Raw genomic sequence first — 13,590 nt, 5'->3', positions numbered from 1 at the left:
GCACAGGTGACAACCTAGTGACTGGTGTCTCACGTCGCAGTCATGTGGGACTGAGCTCCTAACGTGTGGGATCCCAGTTACCTCCAGATAGATAGCGTCAGAATTGGGTTACTGGGTGGTGTTGGAAAACACACACTGGATATGCCTTCAGAAAAGCTCACAGGGATCATGCAGTGCTATCCCCTGCTGGACAAAGGAGAACCCACGTCCAGGGAGGTGAAGGTGATGTGCTTTGACACCGACCAGGTGTGCTCCTCCAAGCAGGGCTGGCGCCCAGGAGCAACAATCCTAAACTTGGCTTCCAGAGTGCTTTCCCTCACCTGGTCTCAACCCTGCAGAGGTGGGCAGGGCAGGTACTGTCCATTATAGAGGTAAAATAACCAATATATTAAGGTCTGACAGGAGCGAGGACTATTAACCAGACTGAACTACACACAGCAAAGTGAATTTCCTGACACTGGGCTGTGGTGAAAGAAAGTACAGCGTTTACTGCAGGGCCAAGAGAGGAGCACAGCGGCTCAGGCTCACAAGACCTGAACTCCCCATGGCTTTCAGGGAAGTGTTTTTAAAGGCAACCTTTGGGGTGAGCGCTTCTGATTGGTCAGTGGTGAGGTAGCAGGGTGGTGTTTCAGGAATCTTAATCAGCAACCTTCTGGTTCCTAACCGTCTGGAGTCCACATGCTTGTGCTCAGCGTGTAGTCACCATCCTCCACCTGGGGGAGGTGTCTTAGTTTCTGCAGAAAAACTCAAAGATAAGTGTCAGATTGTTAGGTATATGCCTTGAGGAGGCATATACATAAGAGTTTATCCCTGAACTATTGTTGTTACTTCTCTTGGTTAACTGCTTTCCTTTGTTTCTGCATTGCCTCATTTCCCTCATTAGTAACTACCTGTGCCGTCCCTTGGAACTTAGGGAACCGTCGGAAGCTAAAGTCTTTTTCTTTTTTTAAAGAAATTCTAATTTCTTTTTTAAAATTTATTTATTTATTTTTGGCTGCGTTGGGTCTTCGTTGCTGTGCGCGGGCTTTCTCTAGTTGCGGGGAGCGGGGGCTACTCTTTGTTGCGGTGCGCGGGCTTCTCATTGCGGTGGCTTTTCGTTGTGGAGCACAGGCTCTCGGCACACGGGCTCAGTAGTTGTGGCTCGCGGGCCCTAGAGCGCAGGCTCAGTAGTTGTGGTGCAGGAGCTTAGTTGCTCCAAGGCATGTGGGATCTTCCCGGACCAGGGCTCGAACCCATGTCCCCTGCATTGGCAGGCAGATTCTTGACCACTGCGCCACCAGGGAAGCCCCTAAAGTCTTTTTCTACGAACAAGAAACGGAGGACATAGGGGGGCTTTTGGGCGGGAGGGCCCTGCTCAGTTCCAATTCCCCCATTTTTCTTTTTGTTGATACTTCTCAATCCTGAGGGGAACAGGCACGGAATAAGAAAGGGAATAAAGTTTTGGACAGAGAGGTTAATCATAAACTGAGCAGAGGAAACTGGTTTTACAGGGGCTCAGTTTCAGGACCAGAATACAGGCTTCCTGAATCAGCTACAGCACCTGGCCCCTCAGGTGTTTGATAAACACGGCCAACTGAAGTCAAGCGACTGCTGAGCTCCCAGGATTATGGGCGCCAGCTAGCGGAGGCGCGAACATTCCACAGCTGGCGCGCGGCACGTGTAGGAAGAACACCCTGTCGCTACCACAGCCTCCGACGGCCCCTCCCTCCCGCGAGCCAGCCGCGAAAGCGCAGTGACGCAAAAAGGGGAGGTCCAGCCCCAGCAAGACACGGAGTGCGCACGCGCAGCGAAATGGGCTGTGCAACGCAGGTCGGTCTTCCGGGTAACGCAGACCGAGGCCTGGACGAGCCCGCCGCGCAAGCGCAGTGGCACAACAGGCAACCGGCCCCCGCCGAGCCCCGGAGTGCGCACGCGCACTGGCGCGGGGCGTGCATCGCGACGGGCTTCCGTGGGGGACGCCGACACCGGCGAGCCGGGGTTTCAGGTTCAGTGGCGTCCGCTCGGACTCCTCGTCGGCCGGGTTTCGGCGGAGCAGCCCTCCCGCCGAGGAAGGTGAGCGCGGTGCCGAGGACGCGGAGCTAAAGGAGAAAGGGCAGGCTCCGGGAGAAATGCAAGGGGGCGGGCCGGCCGGTGGCGGGAAAACGTCCCCGAGCTGGGGCGGGCTTGACATGTGATTGACAGGCCAGACACCAATCCAAGGGCTGGGGAGGCCGCGGGGCGGGACCTGGCCGTGAGCCGCCGGCCGCGGGGCGGATCCGCCGGCCGTGCGAAGCGTGAGTTCCTTACGTTGTAGTGCCTGCTGGTCCCTGCAGCGCTACCGAATGTGCCGTTACCTGTCCCCCGCAGGTGAGGAAACAGGCTCAGGGATGTGGACTTTAGCACGGATACAGCCGGGATCCCACATTGGGCAGTCTGACCCCAGAGCCCTCCTGCCGCTCGGGGGACCAAGGTGGAGCAGGAGGAGTGCGATGGCTGGAGTGGACCAGCGTGTGGGAGGCAGTGCCGAGAAAAGTGGAGAGAAATGTTAGCCCAGTGTGAGAGCTCTGCGGGCGGAGCTGGGAGGGGGACAGAAGCAAGATGCGAATATGGGGTTGGGGCCAGCTCCGGATTCCCAGCAGGTGCGCTGGAGCCGGGTCGTCTCCCAGGTGTGTGGCGTTAAAGCACTTTAGGAGGGGGACAGTAGGATGGTACCTGGACATGGATGTCTCATCGGCTCAGGCTGCCATAACAAAACGCCATAGACTGGGTGGCTTAAACAATAGAAACTTCTCTCTCCCAGGTCTAGAGGCTGGGAATTCAAAGCCACAGTCCTTATAAGAGTTTAGGATCCCACTCTTAGGACTTCATTTAACCCTGATTACCTCCTTCATTTCATGTTAATTACTCCCTAAAAGCTCTCTCTGCAGATACAGCCTCACATTGGGGGTTAGGGCTTTAACGCATGAATTTGGAGGCGGGGCGGGGAGGGGGGACACGATTCAGTCTGTAGCAATAGTTTGTACCCAGGCAAATAAGTGATCATCGAAGACTGAAGAAAATGAGCGCTTTCAGGACTAACATGCCCCGAGATGCTCTCACGTATCTTCGCCCATTTAATGAGCATGAGATTTGCCTTCGCATTGGTGGGGAGTTCTAGGGAGAACTTGGGTGGGAGCTCGTGTCCACGCAGCCAGCCTGAAGAGGTCGGGAAAAGTTCCACCAAACATCCTTAGTAGCACTTAGTATATCCATTATTCATGGATTTAGCTAAACCCTTCTTTTAACTTACGGTTTAGCTTGTGCTGCTCCTGGAATAATGAGATCCGTAATTACCACCCACGGAGAAGTGGAATAATAATTACTTTTGTTCTGTATTGTTTCGTGTTGTCATTCTAAAGTTTGGTAACTGAGTCTTTCCACCCTACTTACCCCGGTGGGAGGAGGATCAGAAATCTACAGCTTGGAGGCAGATGTGCTTTCAAATCTTGGACTCAAGCCCTTGCTGAGTGACCGTGGGCAAGTCACTTAACCTTTCTGAGGTTCAGTTATTTCAGCTATCAAATAGAGCTAATAAAAATCCTGGCCACATAGGGTTGTGAGGTTATATGGAAGCAGTTTGAAACCATTAAAGAACTGGCCCTCGGCCTAAATATTTAAGTCATAGACTTCCTCTCCCCACCCCTCTGAGGAGCAGAAACCCACCCCGCGGCTCCCACCTCAAGCTGGCCATTCATTCATCAAATTGTTCCTGAATGCCTGCTGAGTGCCAAAGCACCTGTTCTGAATGCTGGGGGCAGGGAAGAACAAGACAGACAAGGCTCCTCCTTTTATGCTCTTCATATTCTAGTGGGGGAGGACAGTAAATAAGTTCGCATAGTGCTAAGACCTATGAACAAAAGAAAGAGTACTTCAGATCAATGAGATAAAAAAGTGACTTCAGCCGAGTGTGTGTGTGTGTGTGTGTGTGTGTGTGTGTGTGTGTGTGTGTGTGTGTGTGTGTGTGTGTGTGTTTGGAGGGGGGTATTTGACCACTGGAGGGTGCCACATACAGGGAGAGGCCTCTCTGAGGAGCTGAGCTGAGTCCTAAACGTTGAGGACTCCAAGCAGGCGGGGACGGCAGGTGCGAGGCCCAGGCTGATTGGATCAGGGTGGGGTCCTCACCCAGCCGTCTCTAGGCTGCCCAGTGATCTGTCTTACAAGGAGAGGAGGGACGGGTCAGATTTTTCTCTTGGGATTTAGAACTACGAAACAAGAAAAGACTTCGCTTGGCAGTGGGAGCTGAAGCCAGAGGTCGAGGGGGCTGCAGGCAGAGGTGGCGTGCAGGCTGACTTTGGGGTAAAGCAGAAGCTGCCAGGCGAGCAGGGGAAGCCGGGCAGGCTCCACCTGGCCCGCGATGACGGAGCAGGAGAATGGGAATCCACGGGGCATCCGTGGGTGTTTACCGTTGGTGGGCTTCCTGGATCCATCTTGAAGCCTGAACCACTTTGCAGTTCTAGTCTGCAGGGAGTCCCACCCCGTCCGTGGCTTCTGCTCTTGGTGTTTCCAGGTGGTCTGTATTCTCAGTCTCTCAATATGTGTCTTTTCAGTAAATCTCCCTTTTACTTATGCTAGTTCTCTTTTGCAGACACGTGAGTTGGACTCAAACAGAGCCATGTGGACCTGGGTTTGGATCCCTGGGTTTCCTTTCTGAGCTGAGTCTTTGAAGAGTTACTTAATTTCTGTAAGCGTCAGGATCCAAAGACCATCTGCTTACAGTGTTGTACAGATTAAACGAGACACCAGAAGTGGAAGGGCCTGCAGAGCGTTTAACACAGGGCAGGCGCTCAGAGTTTGTTAGGGCCGTTCTCCTTTCCCTTCACGTTTTACTGGGTTTCTGATTACACACTTCTCTCTTGGATTGAATTGTCCTGGTTTTAAGTCATCCTTCTTATCGTCATCCCTCCACCTCGGTCCTCGTTTTAACTGCCCCTAAACTCTTAACTGGAAGAACATCACGCAACTCCCTTCTCTGATACATGAATTGACGTGGTCACTGGTCTTCCTGAGGCCAGTTATGTAGCAAAGGCATAAATGGGATTTAGATGTATTCATATTTGTACTGAGGTGAGCTGGGCCTGCTTAAATAGCTCAGAGCAGTGACTTCCAAAGACAGAGTGGGGCCCGGATGGAAAACGGTGACTGAAGGAAGAAGGGGTGTGTCAAAGCTGTCTCAGAGAGATCAGGGTCAGAAGAGGAGGGAAAACGTGGAGTTAGTGTGGAGCAGAGATGTTTTTCTTAGACCTGGGCCTGCAGGGGCAGACAAGTGCCGAGGCCTCAGTTCTGGGAAGCCCTTCCAGCCAGGGCTCAGCTGCCTGCAGAGGGCCCTCCAGGCTGGGGCCCCAGGGAAGGCTCTTAGGGGGCGGCTCTGGTTTGTACTGGAAGTGGCGGCTGGGATGAATTAGATGCAAACGGAAGAGGCCTGTTGGGTGGGGATGGGTGTGTGACATGCAGAAAAGCTGTGCTCGGTTTCTCCGCCTGTGGGTCACGACCTCTTAGGTCTTCACAGCAGGGGCAGGAGAAGCAGTTTTGTCCTGCGATGTTGGGAGACATGGCCGGAAGATGTGGGAGAAGAGAAATTAATGACTGCAGAAGTAATTACGGGCTCTCCAAAAGAAATCTCCAGGCCCTTAGAAAGGTGTGCACGCGGGCGGAATGGCAGGGGTTTCCGTCAGGGCTTCCTGGGCCGCGTCCCCCTGTATCCCGTTGTGACGAACGTTCCTGGATGGACAGCGACCGTGGCCAGGCCTCATGGGGAGGCACGTGAGGGAAGGAGCATAGCCTCTGCTTGCAAAACATGTCCCTCTTGGGGAGGAAGTCCATCACTAGTGTTGAGGCCCCTCCTAGGAACCGTTCAGGATCTCAGGCCAGTACTGCCTGGCCCATCAGAGAGCTACTAGATTTTCTTTTTACCCCCCAGGACCATGGCTGACAAAACGGAAGAGGCTGGTGGCGTCCACTTCCCTTTTCCCTTCACACCCTATGCCATCCAGAAAGACTTCATGGCAGCGCTGTACCAGGTGTTGGAGGCTGGCAAGATTGGGATATTTGAGAGTCCAACCGGCACCGTAAGTATTTGGGGCCTGAAGAGGGTCCGGGGAGACTGATGATAGGTCAGAGCCAGCGTGCTTGTCTGCATGTGCAGAGTCGTGGTTTGAAGTTGAGCAAAGTCGTTCTTTCTGAGTAGCGGCCGTTTCTGTCTATTAAGCCGTTAAACACAGGCCCGGGATCTGAGAAAAATTAGGCTAAAGGCAAATGAGAATTTTAATGGCTATGGAAACCACGACCGTAGCACTGAAACCTTCCGGATTTTTCTGGGCGCATGACCGCTTTGATGCTGAGAAACGTGGAAATTACTCTGGCTTATCCACAGATCCGACATATTGGTTTACTCTCCAGGAACTGGGTTACTGAGGGCCGGAGGGGTCCAGTCCAGAGCCCTGCAGTTTTCCTTCCTGGCCTGGGAGGAGGGCGTTTGTTAGAGGTTGGCCGCGGAGGACTGTTAGGGTCCCACTTCTCTCTTGCTCTTTATTACCTTCTAGAGCAAGTGTCGCGTGAGAGCTAGCTGCCTGTGTGGGTGCTGCTGTGACCTCCTGGAGGACGAGGACCTCGAGGTCCTCTCCTCTGTGTCCCCGTCATCTGCGGGGAGCTTGGCACGGTCGGCCTCGGGGCTCTTAAGCTGTGTGTGTGTAATGAATGAACGAAGGAAAGTGACTTATTCCTTCTCATCCACTGACGGGAGTGTGTCACTCTCTCCTGGGATGACACGATCTCCTGGGGCAGGAAGAGGGCGGATGGGCCGCTCTCTTGTTCCGTTTTGTTCCTTCAGATACAGCGAGTGGGAGAGGCTCCATTCCGCCAGTTCACACAACATGGGTCATGAAGATACTGTGCAGAGTGAGGGTTTTTTGTATTTTTGTTTTTTTTGGTTGCGCTGGGTCTTTGTTGCTGCGCGCGGGCTTTTCTCTAGCTGTGGCGAGCGGGGGCTACTCTTCGTTGTGGTGCGCAGGCTTCCTATTGCGGTGGCTTCTCTTGTTGCGGAGCACGGGCTCTAGGTGCGTGGGATTCAGTAGTTGTGGCTCACAGGCTCAAGAGCGCAGGCTCAGTAGTTGTGGCGCACGGGCTTAGTTGCTCCACAGCATGTGGGATCTTCCCGGACCAGGGCTCGAACCCGTGTCCTCTGCCTTGGCAGACGAATTCTTAACCATTGCGCCACCAGGGAAGCCCAAGGGGTTTTTAAAGTAGCATCTTTCTACCAGCATCCGACCTTCCATTTACACCCAGTGCACGTGGGGTCTTCACTGGTGGTCCACTCTGCGCTTGCACTGCACGGGCTGTGGGTTCGATCTCTGCTTGGGGAACTAAGATCCCGCGTGCTGTGCAGTGCAGCCAAAAATAAATAAATAAGCCCAGTGCATGGGACGTCTGCCCTCCTGACCCCCCCACCAAAAGGCTGGTTAGGGTCAGGAGCAACTTCCTGTAATTAGATCTGAGGAGCTCAGGTCCCCAGCCGACCACCTGCCACATCTGACATTGTTAAGCATCTCGTCTTCCTCTCTTTAAAGTCATGTGAAACACTGAATCAAAGAACAGTGCCTATCATTTAAAAAGTCACATTTATCAAACGTTGTTCCTTGGGCAGGTGCTTTTAAGTCTTTTAACTGTTTCTTAAGAAATATACTTGGGGGCTTCCCTGGTGGCGCAGTGGTTGAGGGTCTGCCTGCCGATGCAGGGGACATGGGTTCGTGCCTCGGTCCAGGAAGATCCCACATGCCGTGGAGTGGCTGGGCCCGTGAGCCATGGCCGCTGGGCCTGCGCGTCCGGAGCCTGTGCTCCGCAATGGGAGAGGCCACAACAGTGAGAGGCCCGCGTACTGCAAAAAAAAAAATAAAAGAATAAAAGAAATACACTTGGATAGAATATGTTGAAATTACAAGCTTATGCCGCTGTTTCTCGCCTTATTGATCTTAATCGTTGGGACCTTCTTGTGGTAGATAAGGTGAGCTTCCTCCCTGGTGTGGTTATATATTTTTAGTCTCTTTTTTTTTCTTGAATAATCTTTTGTCTCTTTTTTAAGAGTCGATAGTTGTCTTTTAAAGGTTTCTGTAGTTTTTAAGGTACTTATGCCTGTTCCGCTCACAGCATCCAGTGGTCTCTCGGTATCACACTTCATCATAAAATTATTACCTTCATCTGCCCGGGCTGCCATCACAAAACACCACAGATGGAGTGGGCACAATGGCGGGAATTTATCGTCTCACAGTCTGGAGGCCGGAGGTCCCGAATGAGGTGTCAGCAGGGCTGTCCAGGCCCCCTCCTCCCCGTGTGGACGGCGGGCTTCTCCACGGCTCTTCCCATCGTCTGCCTTCCTTGCCTTTGTGTCCACATTTCCCCTTTTTACAAGGGTACCGGTCTTACTGGGTCAGGGCCACCCTCCTCTTAACTCAGTACATCTGCTATGACCCTATTTTCAAGTAGGGGCCCATTCTGAGACACTGGGGGTTAGGACTTGAACATGTGAATTTGGGGGGACACAATTCACCCCATATCAAGGACCTACGGGGAGAATTCTGGCCTTTAAACCAACAGTTGTGCTCCCAGAGCAGTTGGCTTGCTTTAACGTTTCCTGACACTGGGACTCATGGGGCTGGTCACCTTCTGTCCGCACGTTGGCTGCATCTCCCCGCCAGCAAGTCGTATCCGGGATTCCAGGCTGTGCGTTTTTTTGGCTTTATTTTCTGGGCTGTTGATTCAGTTTCTCCCATTCTTCTGATTATGATGACCTGCAGTACTCATATACAACTTGATTAGCCACTTTCATTCTCTGAGGACCAGTGAGCCATATAAGTAAAGAATTTCACTTTTATTTCTCCCTTTTTCCTATTTTTTTCCCCCAGCCATTCTCTTGCCAGTCCCCTTCTTTTTCCTTCCTTTCCGAGGCTGGCCTTAGAGCACCCTCTGATATTTAAAGTCAGACCTCCCTCGAAGGCTTTATTAAAACGGGAAAGGTGGGCTTCCCTGGTGGTGCAGTGGTTAAGAATCCGTCTGCCAAGGCAGGGGACACAGGTTCGAGCCCTGGTCTGGGAGGATTCCACATGCCGCGGAGCAACTAAACCCGTGCGCCGTAACTACTGAGCCTGCGCTCTAGAGCCAGTGAGCCACAACTACTGAGCCCGCGTGCCACAACTACTGAAGCCCGCGCGCCTAGAGCCAGTGCTCCGCAACAAGAGAAGCCACCGCAATGAGAAGCCCGCGCACTGCAACAAAGAGTAGCCCCTGCTCGCCACAACTAGAGAAAGCCTGCGCGCAGCAACGAAGACCCAACACAGCCAAAAATAAATAAAATAAATTTTTTAAAAAAGTTTTAAAAAAACAAAACGGGAAAGGTCATTAGGGAAGCTTCGTTTCTCATCCTCTATTTCTGAGCACGTTTTTCTTCCCGTAGGGAAAATCCTTAAGTCTCATTTGTGGGGCCCTCTCCTGGCTCCGCGACTTTGAACAGAAGAAACAGGAAGAGGAGGAGCGTCTCCTTGAGGCCAGAGCCGACCCCTTAAACGATGGGAAGGGCCAGGCCCCGTGTCCCCCACCCTCCTGCCAGCAGAGCCCAGGCTCCCCAAGGGCCGCTGGAGAGCCCGACTGGGTCACTCAGTTTGTGCAGAAGAAAGAAGAAAGGGAGCTGGTGGACCGGCTAAAGGTGAGATCGGGTTACGAGAGGTGGGGTGATCCGGAAGCGGGGCCTCCGGGAGGATTTCGGGTGGATCCCGAAGCAGGACAGCTCGTGTCCTCACGGTGCCCCTCAGCCCCCCGGCCACCGCCCTGGTGGAGGGTGCTGCGCCCTCGCTGTCAGTAGGAAGCCGGTGTCACCAGGCCTTCCCTAGGTTGGCGGTTCCCATTCTTTCCCAGGAAAGGAACCGCACCGTTGCCGTTGGCCACAGGCTTCCCTGGCTGCAGACTCGCTTACGGGCTGCACTGGATGGAGAGCGTGGGGCTTCGGGAGGGAGGCGCACACTTCCTGCAGCAGTGAGCTCGACAGCTTGGCCGACAGGAGGCGGGCAGGGCAGGGAGGTGCGCAGGGGCCGTGGGAGGCTGGGGCTTCCTGCAGGGGTCTCCTTTCTGGCTCCCTCCCCTCTAGGAGGGGCAGGTCAGGAGGAAGAAGCGAGAGGAGCGCCTTCGGCAGATCCGTCACAACGCGTCGCTCAAGTTTGCAGCCAAGCGCATGGTGAGTGGCGGCCCCTGTCAGGGTGGCGTCCCCCCGCATGGGGCCTCACGGTGCAGCTGATGCGGGCGAGCGCCGGGACCTCAGCCCCTCCCGGTGCCCTCTGGCTACGTGCTCCTCGCCCGGTAGCAGGGCAGCCTGCGCTGAGGGACTCATCTGGGGCCTTGACACCCGTCGGGTGAGGCCCGTGTCGATGGCGTGTGTGCCGCTGCCCTTGGCCTGGCCCCCAGAGGCTGCCTCGCCAGGGGGTGGGCTCTGGCGCTGAGGTTTCTTTCTCTCTCCCCACTGGCCACGCTCCTCCGCAGAGACAGGAAGATGAAGAAACTGAGCGTCTCCTCCGCCTGAGCAGGGAGATGCTGGCAGCAGGCTCGGGGCCCGAGCAGCTGGCCTGGGGGGAGGACGAGCTGGTCCTCGCTGAGTACGAGAGTGACGAGGAGAAAGGCTCAGCCAGCGGGTGAGAGCGCGTCCCCTGCATCCCCTGCCCTGGGGTGGCTGCGCGGGGCTCCTTCCTCTCGGGCCCGGCTTCTTGGTCACTCGTGGGGCACCGACGGGGCGGAAACCCGGCTGCCTGCCCTCTTCCCCCGGCGAGGCCTCTCCTCGGGGCACAAAGGATGACGACAGGGGCCCTTTCTCTGCCAGCTCAGGCAGGTGTCACCTCCGTGCCCTCCGTGGTATTCTTGTCTCCACTCTGCACCCAGGACACCGAGCCCAGCAGGATGCTGTGCCTGGCCGAGGCCGCCAGCCGGCGACCTGAACCTCCGCTGGCCCGGCTCTGAGTCTCAGGCTCTTAATACCAAACTGGGCCGTGTGAGGCCTGTGACGTAAGCCCTCGAGGTGTCCTCAGCCCGTGTTCTTCTTTTCACCTAAGGCTTGGCTTGGTCTAGGTTCCTAGGTTTCTAGTTTGTGAGCTGTAACTTCCTGGGTGAACTAGAAACGCTGACGGTAACACCTGGGCCGTTTCTAGGCCCCGCCGACCCGTGAAATCCTCCCCGTCATTCGTGCTTTAATTTCACAAATGCCCTTTGAGCCTCTGCTGTCGGCGTGGCGCGTCCTGCCTCGGTGTTGGTGGCAGCTGACTGATGAGGGTGATGGTTGCTGAGGGCTGGGGGGGCCACGGCAGGTTCTTGAAATACGGCGACAGTGATGTTTGCCCCATCGATTGACTCCCCCTCTTACAAACAGTTTCTCTGTAGCAGCGACGCTGTTTGCATTTTACCTACAGTAGAGTTTCTTTCAAAATTGGAGTCAGTCCTCTCACACCCTGCTGCTGCTTTGTCAACTAAGTTTATGTAATTTTCTAAATCCTTTGTTGCCATTTCAAGAGTCTTCACAGCATCCTGACCAGGATTAGATTCCATCTCAAGAAACCGCTTTCTTTGTTCATCTGTAAGACACAATTGCTCATCCATTAAAGTTCGTCATGGGCTTGCAGCAGTTCAGCCCCACCTGCAGTCTCCACGTCTAATTCTAGTTCTCTTGCTGTTTTCACCACATCTGCAGTGACTTCCTCCACTGAAGTCTTGAACCCCTCAGAGTCATCCATGAGGGCTGGAATCAGTTTCTTCCAAACTCGTGTTCATGGTGATATTTTGACCTCTTCCTATGAATCACACATGTTCTTAATAACATCTAGAAGGGTGAATCCTTTCCAGAAGGTTTTCAGTTGACTCTGCCCAGGTCCGTCTGTAGCTAAAGCCTTACAAATGTGTATCTGCAATAATAAGACTTGAAAGTCAAAGCTACTCCTTGAGCCGTGGGCTGCAGAGTGGATGTTGTGTTAGCAGGCATGAGACCAGCGTTCGTCTCACTGTCCGTCTCCATCAGAGCTCTTGGGTGGCCAGGTGCGTCCTCAGTGAGTATTAATATTTGGAAAGCAACCTTTTTTTCCAAAGCAGTAGGTCTCAACAGTGGGCTTAAAATATTCCATAAACTGTGTCATAAGCAGATGTGCTATTATCCAGGCATTGCTGTTTCATTTGCAGAGCACAGGCGGGGTAGATTTAGCATAATTCTTCAGGGCTCTAGGATTTTCGGACAGTAAATGAGCATTGGCTTCACCTGAAAGTCACCAGCTGCATTAACCCCAGCGAGAGAGTCAGCCTGTCCTTTGAAGTTTTGAAAGCCAGGCACTGACTTCTCCTCTCTATGAAAGTCATAGGTGGCATCTTCTTCCAATATGAGGCCGTTTCGTCTCCACTGAAAATCCGTTGTTGGGTGTAGCCACTTTCGCCGCATCTTCCGGGTAACTTGCTGCAGCTTCTCCCTCAGCACTCGCTGCTTCACTCTGCACTTCAGTGTTGTGCAGGTGGCTTCTTTCCTGAAACCTCACGAGTCACCCTCTGCTGGCTTCAGACTTTTCTTCTGCAGCTCCCTCACCTCTCTCAGCCTTCATAGAAGTAAAGAGCGTTAGGGCCTTTCTCTGGATTAGGCTTTGATTACAGGGATGTTGTGGCTGGTTTGATCTTCTATCCAGACCACTCAGACTTTCTCCATATCAGCAATAACACCGTTTTACTTATTATTCCTGTGTTCACTGGGGCAGCGCTTTTAATTTCCTTCAAGAACTTTTCCTTTGCACTCACAGCTTGGCTAACTCTTTGGCGTAAGAAGCCAAGCTTTTGGCCTGTCAGCTTTCAATATGCCTTCCTCACTAAGCTTAATTCATTTCTAGCTTTCTTTTTTTTTTTGTGGCCTCTCCCGCCGCGGAGCAGAGGCTCCGGACGCACAGGCCCAGCGGCCATGGCCCACGGGCCCAGCCGTTCCGCGGCCTGTGGGATCCTCCCGGACCGGGGCACGAACCCGCGTCCCCTGCATCGGCAGGCGGACTCTCAACCACTGCGCCACCAGGGAAGCCCCATTTCTAGCTTTTGATTTAAAGTGAGAGACATGTGATCCTTCCTATCACTTGAACACTTAGAGGCCATTGTAGGGTTATTAACTGGCCCAATTTCAAGACTGTGTCTCAGGGAATGAGGAGAGCCAAGGAGAGGGAGAGATGGGGGAATGGCTGGTCGGTGGAGCAGTCAGAACACACACAACATTCAACAGTTATGTTTGTCATCTTGTATGGGCGTGGTTCGGGGCACCCAAGACGGTTACAATAGTAGCGTCAAGGGTCGCTGATCACAGATCACCATAACAAATATAATAATAATGAAAGTTTGAAATATTGCGAGAATTACCAAAATGTGCCACAGAGACACGAAGTGAGCAAATGCTGTTGGAAAAAGGGCACCGATAGACGTGCTTGATGCAGGGTTGCCGCCACAGACTTTCAATTTGTAAAAAAAAAAGCAGTAAAGCAATGAGCAATAAAATGAGGCCTGCCTGTACTCGACGTGTAATTTGCCTAAGTGATG

At 53.5% G+C, this 13,590-nt stretch overlaps 1 protein-coding gene across 2 annotated transcripts in view; it reads left to right on the top strand.

The window, feature by feature from the left end:
- Positions 1-1,949: 1,949 nt before the first annotated feature.
- The window catches only part of DDX11 (DEAD/H-box helicase 11), a 31,812-nt gene continuing 20,171 nt past the window's right edge, over positions 1,950-13,590 (top strand). Inside the window, exons 1-5 of one of the 2 annotated variants that reach the window (XM_060024112.1) lie at positions 1,950-2,052; positions 5,936-6,083; positions 9,461-9,709; positions 10,148-10,234; positions 10,537-10,685. In XM_060024112.1, coding sequence (XP_059880095.1) covers positions 5,940-6,083; positions 9,461-9,709; positions 10,148-10,234; positions 10,537-10,685 — 629 coding nt within the window. In that variant the 5' untranslated portion in view covers positions 1,950-2,052; positions 5,936-5,939. Of the gene's footprint in view, positions 2,053-5,594; positions 5,654-5,935; positions 6,084-9,460; positions 9,710-10,147; positions 10,235-10,536; positions 10,686-13,590 lie in introns of those variants that run through there. The other variant, XM_060024111.1, reaches the window with a different exon arrangement.

Source organism: Delphinus delphis, chromosome 11 (genome assembly GCF_949987515.2).
Source record: "Delphinus delphis chromosome 11, mDelDel1.2, whole genome shotgun sequence".
Classification (NCBI taxonomy): Eukaryota; Metazoa; Chordata; class Mammalia; order Artiodactyla; family Delphinidae; genus Delphinus; species Delphinus delphis.
Note: the sequence above shows the minus strand (reverse complement) of the source record. Positions and strands in the feature narration are given on the sequence as shown.